At 36.1% G+C, this 16,268-nt stretch overlaps 1 protein-coding gene across 2 annotated transcripts in view; it reads right to left on the minus strand.

The window, feature by feature from the left end:
• Tll1 (tolloid like 1) overlaps nt 1-16,268 on the minus strand; it is a 241,358-nt gene that overhangs the window by 32,151 nt on the left and 192,939 nt on the right. For both annotated transcript variants that reach the window (XM_008824950.3, XM_029559553.1), the window contains exons 17-18: nt 13,541-13,666; nt 11,136-11,263 (exon numbers count right to left, since the gene is read on the minus strand). In XM_008824950.3, coding sequence (XP_008823172.1) covers nt 11,136-11,263; nt 13,541-13,666 — 254 coding nt within the window. The remainder of the gene's footprint in view (nt 1-11,135; nt 11,264-13,540; nt 13,667-16,268) is intronic.

Raw genomic sequence — 16,268 nt, forward strand, 5'->3', positions numbered from 1 at the left:
CCCCACTGCATCCTGCTTATTGATAGGCACAAGACATTACTCATGATGATTATGAATATAAAGTAATACTCACTGCATTCATTCAAAGGCAGTAGCAAATACACACACACACACACACACACACACACACAGATTTAATGTAGCACAAAGAATTTCACCACAATAAAAAACAGTGTATGAAAATATAGTAACAAGATTCCAGCAGAAATCGTTTATCCTGAGGCATAGCAGGAAAAGCAGGCAATCAGTGAAGGAGTTCATGCCCTTAATTAGGTTTAGAAATCGCTATAATCTAGGGCTAGAGTTCAATAAGTAGACAGTGTGTGGGACTCAGAAGAGCCTCAGTGGATGCCTGGATGCTTGAATAACATCTGTCAATTCAGCTACTTAACCACCATCTCAAACCCATGACTCACCTCATGTTTACAGAGGAAGCGAAGCCTCTTAACTAAAAGAACAATGATACTGAAGAGAATAAAACTTTGCTTCAGGAAAACAGTATCTGAAAACCATTTTGTGTCAGATAATTATCTCTTCTGAATATGACTTACAATTAATTACCTATGATTAGAAGGAGCACAGGAATCTCCTGTGTGGAAAAGAACATTCCAAGAATTGGGGTACAGGAAGTAATGGCTATAAGTGGACCAGAATTTACAAACCACACGTGCTCAGTCCATTCACTGCTACATTGAAAACTAAGTGGATTAGATAAGGGACTATTTCACCCTCTAAGGAAATGCAGAATGCCTGGAGTAAATACTAACATCTGTTTGACAGAATGAAGTCACACCATACAAGTGGCACTGAGCTGATGGGCTCTGGGCCATACCAACAGCTAATGGTCTAAAGCCAAGTGGCTGCAACTTTCTATCAGACGACTAATGTAATGAGATAGAGCCTACAAGAATTAAGTTAGTCAAAAATTCCAGGACAGGCATATACTTATGGGATTCAAACTGCTCTCATTCATTTTATCAATGAATTTTATCTCTTGAAATGAGTACTTAGGGCAACCTCAGAGACTCGGTACCCACCTCTAGAAACCAACCTTCTAGAAAGTTCCACACAGTCAAGGAAAGGTGGAATGATCTCATGTAGAGAGATCAAGGACGTCTGACTGCTTTGCCATAAAGACTCTACTCACATAGATTAGCGTCCATATACAATGACTTTATCTCAATGAAAAAAAAAGAAGTTTTGGGACCATAGAAATTTGTAGCAGGAGCAGCACGGGGGAAATCCAGTAACATTTTTCGTTAGGGGAGACTGTGGAACATTCAGGACGTGGGGCCAAGCTGGCAGAATAGGTCACTAGGGACAAGTCTTAGGAGGTAAAATCAACCTCTGGTCTCTGCCCTGCTGATTTTTGATTCACCGAGATGTGAACAGCCTCCATTGAATGTTCTCGCTGCAATGATCTGAGCTGTTGCAGCATGTCTTCTCCTCAGTCGTATTCTAAACCTCCAACATCGTGAGCAAAGATATAGTCTTCCTCCATTTAAGTTGTTTACTCAGGTAGTTTGTCACAGTGACACAAAAATAACTAATAAATGAAATGCAGAGTTTATTCTTCTGTGACACTTTCTGAGCAATGAATAGGGACAGGACAGTCAATACTTTTTTATAGTTTTGGACTTTAAGATTTGTTTTATTTTACTTCTTCTGTGTTGGAGATTTAACCTAAGGTCTCACATGTAGGCATGCTTTATCACTGAGGTAAATCCCAGGACTACAATATTTTTTTAAGCATTCATACCAAGGTTTTATAAGGATTTTGATGTTTAAAATGCCAAAGCATACCCATACAATGTTGTATTTCTTCAATTTTGGGGATAGCAATCTAGGTTTTAGAAAAGTTTAAAAAACAGAAACAAAAACCAGGGCTGGAGACAGGGCTCAGCAGTTAAGAACACTGGTTGTTCTTGCAGAAGACGTGAGTTTGAATCACAGCACCACATGGCAGCTAACAACTGTCCATAACTCCAGTTCCAGGGGATCCGATGGCCACTTCTGTCCTCCTATGGCATTGCACGACATGGGTGCACTTACCTACATGCAGGCAATACACTCATACACACAAAATTAAAAAAATAATAAATAAAAATATTTTTTAAAAAACAGTAAATAACCAGAACTTCTACTCAGAAACCATAATATATTTCCCATAAGGTAACTAATATACCATGGAGTCCAATTTAAACGAAATAAAATTGAATACTTGTAGCCGGTACAAATAATAACTGTGTGTTTCTGAAATACCCAAGGAAGCCTAACCCACCTGATTGGGCCCTGGTCAGGCTTCCAAGTGCTGTGCATTCAAAGGGCATCTGCTGAGGTTCTTTCATTGAAAATACAGACACCAAGGGAAAGATGAGATCACAAAAACATACACACATTGACTCAATACATGTTCATACATACTCATATGTGGATTATATATGATATATGCATAGATTATACATAAACTGACTCAATACATATTTGTTGATAGACATAGATTATACATTTTATATATGCATATGTTATGCATGCATATATTAACTCAGTGCATATACATAGCTACTCAGATTGGCTCAAAATATAAAAACAGAAAAAATTAATGGACAGTTGCATTCTTGCAGCCAAGACAGGTTGAAGACAGATGTGGATGTTTGTCCTCATTTGTTCAGAGCTGTATGCTTTTTCTATTAGGCTTTTCCAAAATATCATTATTAAGACTTCTTTATATTCAAAAGTTATCATGCAATGATCATTTAATGATAAAACACACGCAAACATGCAGTCATTCAAATTGAAGCTGATATAAAGATTTGCTACTGCTGTAGCAAATAACCATCAACTTAATGGCTTAAAACATTACAGATGGGTAACACACACAAGGAAGATATCAAGTAGGGAGGTGACGTGTTGAGAAGAAGAGATTCAGCAAGCGAGGGAAGAGAGATAAGAGAGGGTGATGGCCAGATGAAATGAATAACATTCATTCTATGCACATATGAAACTGTCAAAGAATGAGAATAAATACAAATTTTAAAGAAGGTTCATTCTCCTGCCATCGTGGTGGTCAGTAACCTGAAATAGGTGGGCAGGGCTGAGTTCTTTCTATATGTCCTGGTAAGAATCTGTTTCCTCGCATCTTTCTTGCCTCTGGAGTCTGCTTACATTTCTCAGTTCTTACATTTCTTAGGCCTTCTGTCAACCTCAAAATTCATAGTCTGTCTTCTTTGCTAGTCTCTTAACTCCTGCCTCTATCTGGTAAGAAATCCCATGTTTAGACCCATTTAGATAACCCAGGGTAACATCCGCATTTAATACCTTTCTCCCATCTGCAAAATTCCTCTGTGAGAAAATACTCTGCAGAAAGGCAGCATATTCTCAGGGTTTGGGGGTCAGAACAGGGGCATCTTTGGGGAGCTAATTGTCTGCCCTCCACAGAGTGTAAGGATTAAATATTTTTACATCCACAATACATGTACTTTTCAGAGAAAATGAGCAAAAAAAACATATGATTCCATAATATCAAATTCTTTTTCCCAACTTCTTTAGCTCTGGAAAACATGAACTGTACCCTTCCACCCAAATCTGGCTTAAACCTTCACTGGAGTAATACAAAGTCCACTCATTTGTATATTGTCTGGCTTTTACACAAAAAAATGTCAGTTTTAAATTTATTGCAAAACAGTCATATATTCCCCAAAGTTTATGCCATTAAGTTCACAATCCTTTAAAGAAAAATTTTCTGAAGGTGATAATTAGAAACATTACCAGTTGTTAGGATTAAATTTTATATTCATAGCACTGTGCAAAAACTTTTATTTGTCATGACTGAAAAATCCAATAAAATAGTGTGTGATTTTATTTATTTATTTATATTTTTAAAATATTTTTATTTGAGAATTTCATACAATGTATTTGATGCTATTCCTCCCTCCCCTAATTTATCCCAGATCCACCCCAACTCCCTATCCACCCAAATTCATGCTTTTTGTTTTCCATCAGACATAATTTGGTTTCTCAAATACTCTTGCATATATAATATGCCCTGAATTGTGGTCCACCTACAAGCGGTCACATCCTTAAAGAAAACTGACTGTTTCATTTCCAGGAGCTATCAAATGTTGATAGCTCCTTAGCTAGAGGCGAGACTTACAAATTATCATTAGTATGGTTATTACTTTTTTGCTATCACATATTAATGCTTGCTGATGTTTAATGAGGTACTATTTCATACACTATTTTAGAATAAACATTAGCTCCAATTTCCAGAGGAAGAAATCAAAGCTTTAAATTTAAAATCTATTCTCAAGTTAACATGGCATAATAATTATTTTTCTCATTGCTGTGACATCAGAAACAAAAAACTTCCCAAGAGCAACTTAAAGAAGCACAGCTCAAAAGGACACAGTTCATCATGGCAAGAAAGTCATGGAGACTGGAGCAGGAGGCTACTTTTCACACTGCATCTTCAGCCAGGAAGAAAAGAGTGATTAATAAGTGGGTAAGGCTATAAAACTTCAGGGTCCACTGCCAGTAACTAACTTTCTTCACTAAGGCTCCTAAAATTTACGACGACCTTCCTCAGCAGTGTCAATAACCGGGACCAAGTGTTGAAACACATGAGCCTATAAGCAACATTTCACATTCAGCCCACAATACCCGCACTGTAAGTAGAGGCACGGGGCTATGGCTATAGATCTGAGCCTCTTTGAGTTCAAAGCATATGCTCCTAATCCCTCCATAAACCCATTGTGGTGTTTTTAGCTTAGCTGTCATCACTTTGCCTTACAAATAGTGATTGCATTTAATGATTCCTTTTCTGTTTAAGTTATTAAATATATAAACACACGTAGCAATTATGTATCTCCTTCCTCTCTGATACAGGATGCTATTACAAAAATAAGATGATGTACAGAGATGGAACAGAGTTTAAAGGAATTCAGGCTCACATTCTTGAACTGCTCCTTGTCTGTGTCATGTCTGATACTATTGAGAAAATATTCAGAATGGCACTTTGGAATATATAGGTACTGTGCACACATGAATTATAGCACCTTAGCTAGAAACAGGTTGAGGAGTACTGAGGTATGTGCTGGCAAGCTGTGCTGTATTATTTGGGAAGCAATTTGAAAAATGAAAGTAAGTTCAAAGACATTTTTGTTCTAAAATTACATACAAGAGTATACTTGTTTTACAAGACTCTTCCCAGTTTCTAGACACCAGCTCTCACGTTAATTGTATGTATATGAAGATAGCATTTCAGAATTTACCAATAGAGCATAGATTTAAAAAGACCTGTGAAAAAGTCCAAATATACCCCGAAGAACAGAAATACTCACTTCTAAATATAATGTTACATCTTCATTTTCCAATTTGGCATTATGATAAGAAATTCAAGGACTTAAGGAGAGCAAATTAAGGAATACGTTTATTATGCACTGCTGATGTAATTCAAGTCTACTATATACATACTTCTGTTTCATACTGATGATTGTTATTTATTCTGGCATTAAGGAAAATCATCTTTTAAACATTTTGTATGTGTAAACTAGGTGATAATACTTCAAAAAACAAGTTCTTTGGTTAGACCTTCTAAACTTTACCTATCTCACCTTGTCAGGAGAATATAAGCAATAATTCATTTATGTTATCTTTACTTCCCTGCACATGTGGTTTCTCACATATTAAAATGTATACAATGGAGTAAAAATGGTTATATAATCTTTGCTATTCCACCTAGAAAAAGACTAATTTTCTGTACTTGATTTCTGGTAACCTTTGTGACTTGCTTTACCAATAAACAGTTCAGCAGTAATGTCCCAGAGATGACTGAACTACTCACTGGAAATATGAAGCTATCAGGTAGAGGGTGGTTCCTTTGAAGCCAGTATGCAAAAGAGATGACAGGTAAGTGCTCTGGCTGGCTGATTCAGCATCAAGCTCTCCCCACAAAAATGACAGAGTGTCACTTATGCTGATTCTGAAGACCAGACTGTTCCCCAGGTGAATAACACTAGTAAGTCTTGATCAATGCCATACACAACACACATATTCAGAAAAGCAGTGTTTAAGTAGTGACAACACCTTGCCTCAAATAGATACAGCCTGCTTGTTTCCAAACATAAAGTCTGGAGCTAGAAACAATGTGTAAAAAGAACATTTATACCATAATGCCCAAGTTCTTAAATTTCTGTTAATCAGTAATAAACTGACTTCTGATACTTTATCATATTATTGTTCAAAAATATGCTTTAGGCATAAATGTTTTTACTTCACAATTGACACTGGATTTTCTTGATTCCTGGTCTCTGTTACTGGTAGGGTATCTATACATTGATTACCCTGAGACTTTAGTCTTTTAAATAAAACAAATTAACATAATGTTACAAAAAATGTCATCTCAGACCCATTGAAAGAAATTTTGGCATATATCCACAACTTTCTATGTAAATTTCATTCAAAACAACTTTATACTGAAATTAAATATTAAATATTTAGAGAAGAAAAAAATAGCAAGGATCTCAAAAACTCAGGTTAGTGTCAATTTCCTTTCAATAGTGTCATAAAATTGTCTGCAGTGAGAGTTCCCCTCCTCTTGTGTCCATATGAGTGAAAGGAAATATCTGGAAACGTGTCTTGTACTGCCATCAAAGGAAAACTACAGGTCAATACCTCTAGTGAACAGTCACTAAATTATAAGCAAAATTCTAGGAAAATAATTCAAGAACATATTAGGAAGTTCATTTACCAAGATCAATTGGAATTCATCCTAAGAATGTCAAAATCACTGAACTATTACATTAACAGAATGAAGGACACAAATGACACAATCATTTCAAAAGGTATATAGGAAGCAGTTAACACATTTCAACATAATTTCATAATAAAGTCTTAAAAAGGTAGGTGCAAAAGAATGTACTTCAGTAAAATAAAGACTATTTATGACATACCCACAGCATATACAATATTTAACAGAAGAGAGTTTAAACCTTTCCTGTAAATACCTGGAGTAAGACAACGATGCCCATTCTCACCACCTGTTCAACCTAGTACCAGAAATCCTAGCAACAGCAGTTAGGGAAAAGACAAATAAAAAGCCCTGCAAGTTAAGGAAAGTGTCTATGTCTTTAAATGATATATAAGCAAAAATCTAAAGACTCAAATGCAATAAATGAATTCAGTGTTTTTAGCACATATCAACATGATAAAATCAGCACAAGTTTTACATATGAATGCTAAACTATCTAAAATAAGAATGTCTCTAAATTTCATTTATAACAGTAACCAAAACATATAATACTAAGGAAAAATTTAACTAAGAGGGTAAAAGAAATACATTATAAAATTGAAGAAGAGATGACTGAATGGGAAGATTCCCATGCTCATAGAAGGGAAGAAGTAATAAAATTAAATTATACATAAATTGAATCCAAATCCTGCTAAAATACAGCATTCTGCACAGAAATATGAAATAATCTTAAAATTAATATGAAATAAGACCCATAAACTGAGCAAAAGCAATGGTTGGAGGTGTCACAGTTCTTGACTTCATGGTACCTTGCATCGCTGTAGTAACAGTAGAGCATAGTGATGCTACCAAAATAGGCACATTAGAACATTGCAATGGAATAGAGGTCCCATAAATAGAACCATGCCTTTAGAGCTAACTTACTTTGAATGAAGGTATCAATAACACTCAACAGGTTCTTTGCCACACATTGTTGAAAATACTGGATACTTGCATGCAGAAGAGGAAAAGTAAGCCTTTATCTCACACCAGATACAAAAAAAAATGCATCAAAATCAAAATGGATTAAATGCAAGACCTAAAACTGAGAAATTGCTTTAACACAGTATAAAGTAAAGATTCCACGGCATTTCACCATTTCTCTGCAATTAAATCAGTACTCGCTATTTATGCAAAGGGAACTTTTGTTGGGAATAGTTGTACACACTTTTACTTCCAGCACTCAGGAACCAGAAGCAGGAAGATTTATGTGCGTTCTAGGCCAGTCTGGGCTATATAGGGAGTTTTGGGTCAGCCTAGGTCACATAATGAGACCCTGTCTTAAAAACAAAAAAGAAACAAAAAGTTAAAGTTCTAGTTTCTGTGATTAACTGACTCTGTAGCTATATTTGGGGATAATGGAGAAGGCCTTTAAATAGTAGGTTAATTTAACTAAAAGGGTAGAATGCTAATGACATTGGGCTGGAATCTTTATAAAAACAGTTACAAGATATTGGAGCTTCTCTTTCTACATTAAAACAAGAAAAAAATTATGTGGGCCAGGGCAATGGCTCAGTGAATAACAGCACTTTCTGCACAAACTTGATGACTTGAGGGCAAATCCCCAGAACCCAGATAAAAGCCACATGGAGAATGTGAGCATCTGTAATCTCAGAACTCCCTTACTGGGAAGCATAATTGACAGTCTCACACAGGGAGTAAGGGATCCTGTCTCATGAGAGATGAGAAGGCAATGAATGACATAGATTGTCTTCTCATCTTCAGACACACAGAGGCACACATACCACCACAGGCACACTAACAAGCACACACACACTAACGTATTACACACACACAAATCAGAAAAGGAAAACTGCGAGGACACAGAGGGAAGGTAATCTTGCACAAACCAAGAAAAGAGGCCACATCAGACACAGACAGCACAGGCAAATTGGACTTGGACTTCTAGTCTCTGTATGTGAAATTAATTTTTGTTATATAATTATCCAGTCTTTTGTCATGCTAATGCAAACAGACTAACACAGATGGAACTGTGGCAATGACCTAAATGCAAGTGCTAGGAAAAAATAAATAAACAAATAGTGTTGATAAGCTTTCAGGAGATCCAGTAGAGCTGAAGAGATGTCACTGAACTTGGATATATCCCAGTAGGAATCACTCAAATGTAAACTCAAAACCAGTCAAGTGACAAAAGTTTAGCAGAACATCCAACAGTCATGGGATAATACAAAATGTGTCATTTGGATCCCAGATAAAGAGGCACAATGTACTGAGGAGTTAGGTAAATAAATACCTTTTAAAACTGATGATAAAAGGCAAAAATCAAATGTAATAAATTCAAAGAATTTTGTAAAAAGTTTAGTACCACAAAAATCACTAATCAGACAATCATATACAGACTAACAAACCTAAACAAATTACTTTTCAGACGACCAGTTTAAAAGAAGAAAAATTTGATGGTAACCATAAGAAAAATATTATTTATTCAAGAATAAACACAAAATTTTAAAATATCATAAGAAAGTATGAAAGCCAGAAAAAATTAAGTCACATGTTTATTAAGTAAAGGAAGGAAAATAATGTTGTCCTAGAACTAGAACTCTACCCATTAAAACATCTTTCAAACTGGCAGTGATGCCACACAATTTTAATCCCATCCTTCAGGAGGAAGAGGCAGGTGAATCTCTGCGAGATTGAGGCCAGCCTGGTCTACATAGCGAGTCCCACCCAGGCCAGCTCCAACTAAAGAGAGACTCATAAAATAAAAATCCCAAATCTTTCAAAATGATACTGTGTGTGCTGTGTGCTCAGCATAAAATTATGTTCTTCAGAGAGATGGGCTATAATTTTAGAAAATAATTCAATTTCTATCAGTAAATGTGATCAGGAAAATCCATTTCCCAACTCCACTAACTGAATGGCTTTGCTAGAGAGAAGGTAGCCTCTGTATTCATCTCTTAGGACACAGAGCTATACTGTCAATCAGGACCTTGGACAGGACTAAGAGCACAGTGCTGCCCTCTCAGCATCCAGCGTCCTTCTTAGCGACTAGGATGTCGTTATTTTGGAAGATCGCTTATAAGTATGGCACATAGAAAAAGTCCCACCACAGGAATATGATTCTGTTGTCACTGAATCTGGTTTCGTTTTATTGTCATATTGAATAGGATGTTTTTATTGGCAAAACAAAAACAAAAACAACCCCCCCCAAAAGAAAAGAAATAAAAAGAAAAAAAAATCACTGACAGGAAAGATCCAAAGAGGTTACTTTAAAAATTAACCTTTTGGGTTAACTTTTTAGATGAGAACTTTAATTATCTTAGCTAAACAACCTCATTTTTAAGTGTTTTTTGTTCTTCACTATAGTACTTGCTAGATTGTTCTGAGCTTTTCTGGTTAGAAATCCCTCCTGCTGGGGATGAAGAGATGGCTTAGCACTTGAGAACACTGGTTGTTCTTGCAAAAGATCCAGGTTCAAATCCCAGCATCCACCTGGCAGCTAACAACTGTCCGTAACTCCAGTCCCAGGGGATCCGACAGCTTCTTCTGACCTCCACAGGCCTTGCACAACATGGGAGCACTTACCTACATGCAGGTAATACACGCATACACATAAAATAAAAATTAAAAAAAGAAATCCCTTCTACTTCTAAACATAGCATATTTAAGGAAACATTTACATTTCTATACCCTATTAGTTATAGTTTCTTAAAATATATACTATGTAGAATTTATAGTTTATGAAAAAAATCTAGCATTTACTATCATCAGGTGACCAGGCCAGAATGGGCAAGACTCAGAAAATATAGGGGGGAATACCAACTTATAATTATATTTGAATCGGTCAAATAGGTAGAAAGGTAAGAAAATATAAGGAAAAAAGAATTCCAATATTAAGAGCAATAGAGCAATAGATTATCTGAAAATTATATTCAAAACTCAATACAAAATTGCCTCTATCTCTTAAACAAGTATGCTCTATCTATAAGGCATATTTAGAATTGGTATATTCAGTAGAATACTTATAACATGCTTAGGTGAAAAATTAGTGTATTATTTTCTTGCTGAATTTCTGAGTTCTTGTTTTGTCATTTATTCTCCTATTTGTAAACATCGTTACCAGTAACATTAGGAAGCAAAGTCTAAAATGTGCAGAAATTTGATAATGCCTTTTAAAGAGGCCTTGGGGAGAGCATTGTGGCTTTGACCTTGAACTAGGAAACTGAACATTTGCTTCATGGAAGTAGGAAGGAATGTACAGGAAAATATTTTCCATTTGGCTATTGACTTAATCCAGCTGAGTCAAAAATTCTTTCCTTTACACTGTGGACAGGCTCTGAAAGATATGGGCAGTTGGCCTAATACAAGGAATGGTGGGATCACTTACTAATTTGATGCGGTGACCAGGAATGGCGCTGATCTCCCATGTGCACTCCTTCCTACTTGGGTACTTGTCTGGCCAGTTGGGACTGGTGATGAGGCCACTTGGGCTGTGGATCTTCTGTTCACACTCAGCTGTGCCAATAACGATGGTATCAGTCAGTGTGGGAATGTAGTTCAACGTTTCGTCAGAAAACAAGGAGACTATTTGCCCCCACTCGGGTTTTCCTGCACACTAGCTAATCATCTCGCTGTTACCATTTCATCTGCTTTGGAAGATATGTTGCTGAGCATAATCAGACAGTGTTTGTAGTCTGCATCACTGGAAATAAGTATTTACCCTAAATCAGATAAATGCCTAAAAGAAAATGAACTGCTATTTTAAGTGGTTGGATTCATAAGCTCAGATTTTAGTAGAGCAATGTACATTGAAACACTGGTATTAGCAACACTGGATATGGGCAAAATATGTACTACATCAGCACAAACAAAAATCAATGGACTGTGCAATTTGCAATTCTTTCTCTACTATCAATAGAAAAATCATTTATGGCTAATTAAAACCAAGAAAGCATTCTATGAATTGAGCATTAATATACTTCTCTCTCTTTTAGTTAAGGAAATACTTGAATGCCTAAACTATAATTTAATCTGGAAAATAAATTAACCTCGATGTCATCAAAACAGAATTAAACTATATGGAGAAAAATAATAAAATCACTATTAGCCTTGAAGACAGCCTCTGAAGTGACTGTCAATAACTAATGAGTTAAATTGCCATGATATTTCTTTTGCATTTTTCACAAATAGTGTCACTTTGCCGTAAGACTATCTGATAAGTCTTTCTTGTGTGCATAACACATGTGTTGCATCGCAGGGCTCTCTAAGATCCCACTCCCAACAGAAATTAGGGTAATTCCTGTTGCAGCCATTATTTCCTTCCTTTCTAATACACCTTCTTCTTAATAATTCTGTGTCTTCATAGGAAGATTGTGATTTTCAATAGAGGAATACAAAGGAGAGAGGGGAGAGAGAGAGAGAGCAAGACAGAGAGACAGAAACAGAGACAGAGAGACTATATGGCTTTAACAGGCTGGAGGTTTGGATATGTAGCGCAGTGGTAGAGCACTCCCTAGCATGCATGGAGTCCAGCACTACAGAAAGATGAAAATTCTGAACTGAAGCCTGATTTCCAGTCTCCATGTTTTGGCCTTGCTCTGGAAATGTGGCATCTGAGGGACCTGCGATGACCTCTGCCGAAGTCAAAGATTCTCACTGCTGAGCTGTGCAAAGCATTTGTTCTCCTGCACAAGTAAAGGAAAACTCAGCCCATTTCCTTGCAATAAAAATAAGCTACAGTGGAAACCATCCTCGCTAAAGGATGATTTTCTATAAACAATTTCCAGGAAGCTACAGCCATGAACAGAGACTTTGAGTGTGGGTTACACACGTACTCTGCAAAATCTGTTTTGTTTTCTTTAAATTATGTCTACAAAAACACTAGGCACTTTGTTACACTCTTTGATTTAGTAGCATATCCTATCAAGTTATAAACATCGTGTGAATGAATGTAGAAGAAAAAGTTTTGCTTGCATATGATTCTGCACAAACAAAAAAAAAATGCCACTGATATGGTTCTATGTGAATGGAAGGTCAGATAAAGATATTATTTATGATTTTAAGATGTGTACAAAGCTCATCATGTAGATACAATTTTAGACAGATTCTTCTAATCTACTCTGTTAATGACAATCATAAAATCTCCTTTAATAGTTCTTTCAAAAGAAGCATGCCTCTAATCTAAGTAAGAGATTCCGTAATAGAGCCTCAAAGAAGAAATCATTGTGGTTTTAATTGATGGGGACAAAACCTAGTAAGTTATCATCAAGCTACTAAAACCATTGTTTGAAATTTTAAATGGCACAGTGTCTACCATTTTTAAATGTCTCTCATCTGGTAGACATTTGAGTTTGATTCTCCTTGTATTTCAAGGCACATCGCTCTATGAAGCATACATGGGAGCTATTCGGGAGATGAACATTACACAAAGTACAAAGCATTTTGAAGAGGTTTCTATGTGGATAGTATAATGAGGTCCGCTGTATAAAGACCTGGGGATCACGTGGTAATTGTTTTGGCCTGCCAAATGTCCCTGTAGCAGCTTCTTTGTTATATAAAGTTATTCTCACACCAACCCTATGTGAAGTGCAAATCTCTCACATCATTTAATGAACTTTCTGAAAACATGTTTTAAATAGTTAAACATCACAAAGGATTCCTTACTCTTATTTTTTGAGCTTTAATAGTCAATGACAATACCATTCATTAATAAGATTATCTCCTTAGAAACATTGTTTTACTCAAAGATATGCAAGATGAGATTGCTGTAAAGGAGAATATCCCTTCCCATACCTTCCTTGCAATCATGCTTGTTTTCGTGAAGCACAAATCCATTCCTGCACTGACAAACGTAGCTTCCCATTGTGTTGACACATTCGTGCTGACAGCCACCATTATCCTTAGAGCATTCATCTTTGTCTAGAAAGAAATAAGCCACAGTTTACTGAGTAGCTTTTAAAACAAATAATATAAAAAGAGAGTCAGTTAGCTGTGATAACTCTTACAAAGAGTGAATTAAATCATATATTCCCTGGTTCTCAACCGGAAAAAAATACAAATCTAATGTCTTGGTTTTACTTCATTCTTGTTTAGCTTAGAGGCTTGGCTGTGGTCTGAGGCTGATAACACTAGTGCTGAGGAACTTGGCAATCCCCTTCCACTTCTATAATGTAGTAGAGATTCTGAATAGGAGAAAGAAGAACTTTTTCCAACTAATCCTAAGCAATTACTGCCAGCTTCTAGAAGTAAGTTAAAAATTGTGAGTAGTCTGAATGGTAGACAAGAGATAGCATTTATATACATAAAAAGACAGTTATAGCCATACCATACAGACTGAAGCTAAACAAGGTTCCAAGATATGTGAATAACCACTTAAAAATCATTCAGAATACATATTGCAGTTGATTTTCCAATTAATTTACATATATGATTAGAACTAATGAATCTGTACAGTGAAGCATGTTCACTGACAGAAGAAAGGGTCATTAGTCCATCTTAAACATGAAACTTAATTTATGTATTTTAAACAAGCATAGTGATCTGGCAAATCAGTTTATCCATAAGTCATTTCCTCAAAAGGCTTTCGGTATTCACTAGAAGTAAAAAAAAAGGTTAGAGTAGGAAAAAAATAGATAGCAAATTCACTACAAGGAATGAACCCAAGCTAGATTAACAGGTAGTCAATCCAGTGACATGCAGCAGATCTCACAGGGTGTCACTCAGTTGTCATTCCAAGATTAGTGTGTCCATTTAACTCAGACTACCAGATTGTCCCTGATACATATATGATGGCATGTCACTCAGACACTCATCACTCTCAATATGAAGATCCAAAGATCATAATGTGGTCCTATTTCAGGTCAGACTGAATTCAAACACTCAGAGTAAACCTGACCAGAGACATTAAAGACCTCTACAATGAAAATTTTAAATCTTTAAAGAAAGAAATTGAGGAAGACATCAGAAGGTGGAAAGACCTCCCATGCTCATGGATTGGAAGAATTAATATTGTGAAAATGACCATCCTACCAAAAGTCATATATAGATTCAATGCAATGTCAATCAAAATCCCCATGACATTTTTCACAGAATTGGAACAAACTATCCTAAGATATATATGGAAGAACAAAAGATCTCTGATAGCCAAAACAACCCTGAACACTGAGAGCAATGCCGGGGGAAATACCAGATTTCAAGCTGTATTACAGAGCTATAGTCATGAAAACAACATGGTACTGGCACAAAAATAGACCCATAGATCAATGGAACAAAACTGAAGACCCAAATATGAGCAAATGAAATTTCAGCCACCTGATATTTGACAAAGGGGCCAAGAACATCAACTGGAGGAAAGGCAGCATGTTCAGCAAATGGTGCTGGCAAAACTGGATCTCCAATTGTAAAAGAAAGAAACTAAACCCCTATCTTTCACCCTGCACAAAAGTCAATTCCAAATGGCTCAAAGACCTCAATGTAAAGCCTGAAATTCTGAAACTATTAGAAGAAAACATTGGGAAAAACATACAAGATATAGACGTAGGAAAGGATTTTCTAAATTGGACATCGATTGCTCAGGAAACAAGGGCAAGAATTAACAAATGGGACCTCATTAAATTAAAAAGCTTCAGTACAGCAAAGGAAACAACCAAAGAAGCAAACAGAAAACCCACAGAATGGGAGAAAATCTTCACCAGCGACGCATCCGGCAGAGGTTTAATAACCAGAATTTATAACGAACTCAAAAAACAGAGAACCAAGACAAGAAGCAACCCAATTAAAAGATGGACTAAGGAGCTGGACAGAGAGTTCTCAAAAGACAAAGTAAAGATGGCTATGAAACATCTTAAAAGATGTTCAGCATCACTAATAACTAGGAAAATGAAATCTTAAAGTGGTTTTAACACTTTAAGATTTTACCTCACCCCAGTCAGACTGGCTAAGATCAGTAAAACTATAAATAATACCAAATGTTGTCGAGGATGTGGGGAAAGGGGAACACATCCACTGCTGGTGGGGCTGCAAACTGGTTCAACTCCTATGGAAATCAGTGTGGAGAATTCTTAAAAAAAAAAAAACTACAAATGAACCTACCATTTGACCCAGGTATACCACTCCTTGGCATATACCCAAATAACTCATTCTATTGTAGAGACACATGTACATCCATGTTTGTTGGTGCTCTTTTCACAGTAGCTAAGAGATGAAAGCAACCTGAGTGTCCCTCAATTAATGACTGGATAATGAAAATGTGGTTCATTCATACGATGGAGTTTTACTCAGCAGTAAAGAAATGAAATCAGGGTGAAATTTGCAGGTAAATGGATGGAACTAGAAACTGTTATACTAAGTGAAGTAACACAGACTTAGAAAATAAATGAAAAAATGTTCTCCTTCATATGTGGATCCTAGAACCAGACTCTGATAAATAAGTATGCAACCAAACATAACTATAGGAACCAGGATAATGGAAAGGAAACAGGGAGGTAAAGGAAAAGAAATAACCTGAAAGAGAAAAACAGTA

This window comes from Nannospalax galili, unplaced genomic scaffold (genome assembly GCF_000622305.1).
Source record: "Nannospalax galili isolate Female #2095 unplaced genomic scaffold, S.galili_v1.0 scaffold109, whole genome shotgun sequence".
Lineage (NCBI taxonomy): Eukaryota > Metazoa > Chordata > Mammalia > Rodentia > Spalacidae > Nannospalax > Nannospalax galili.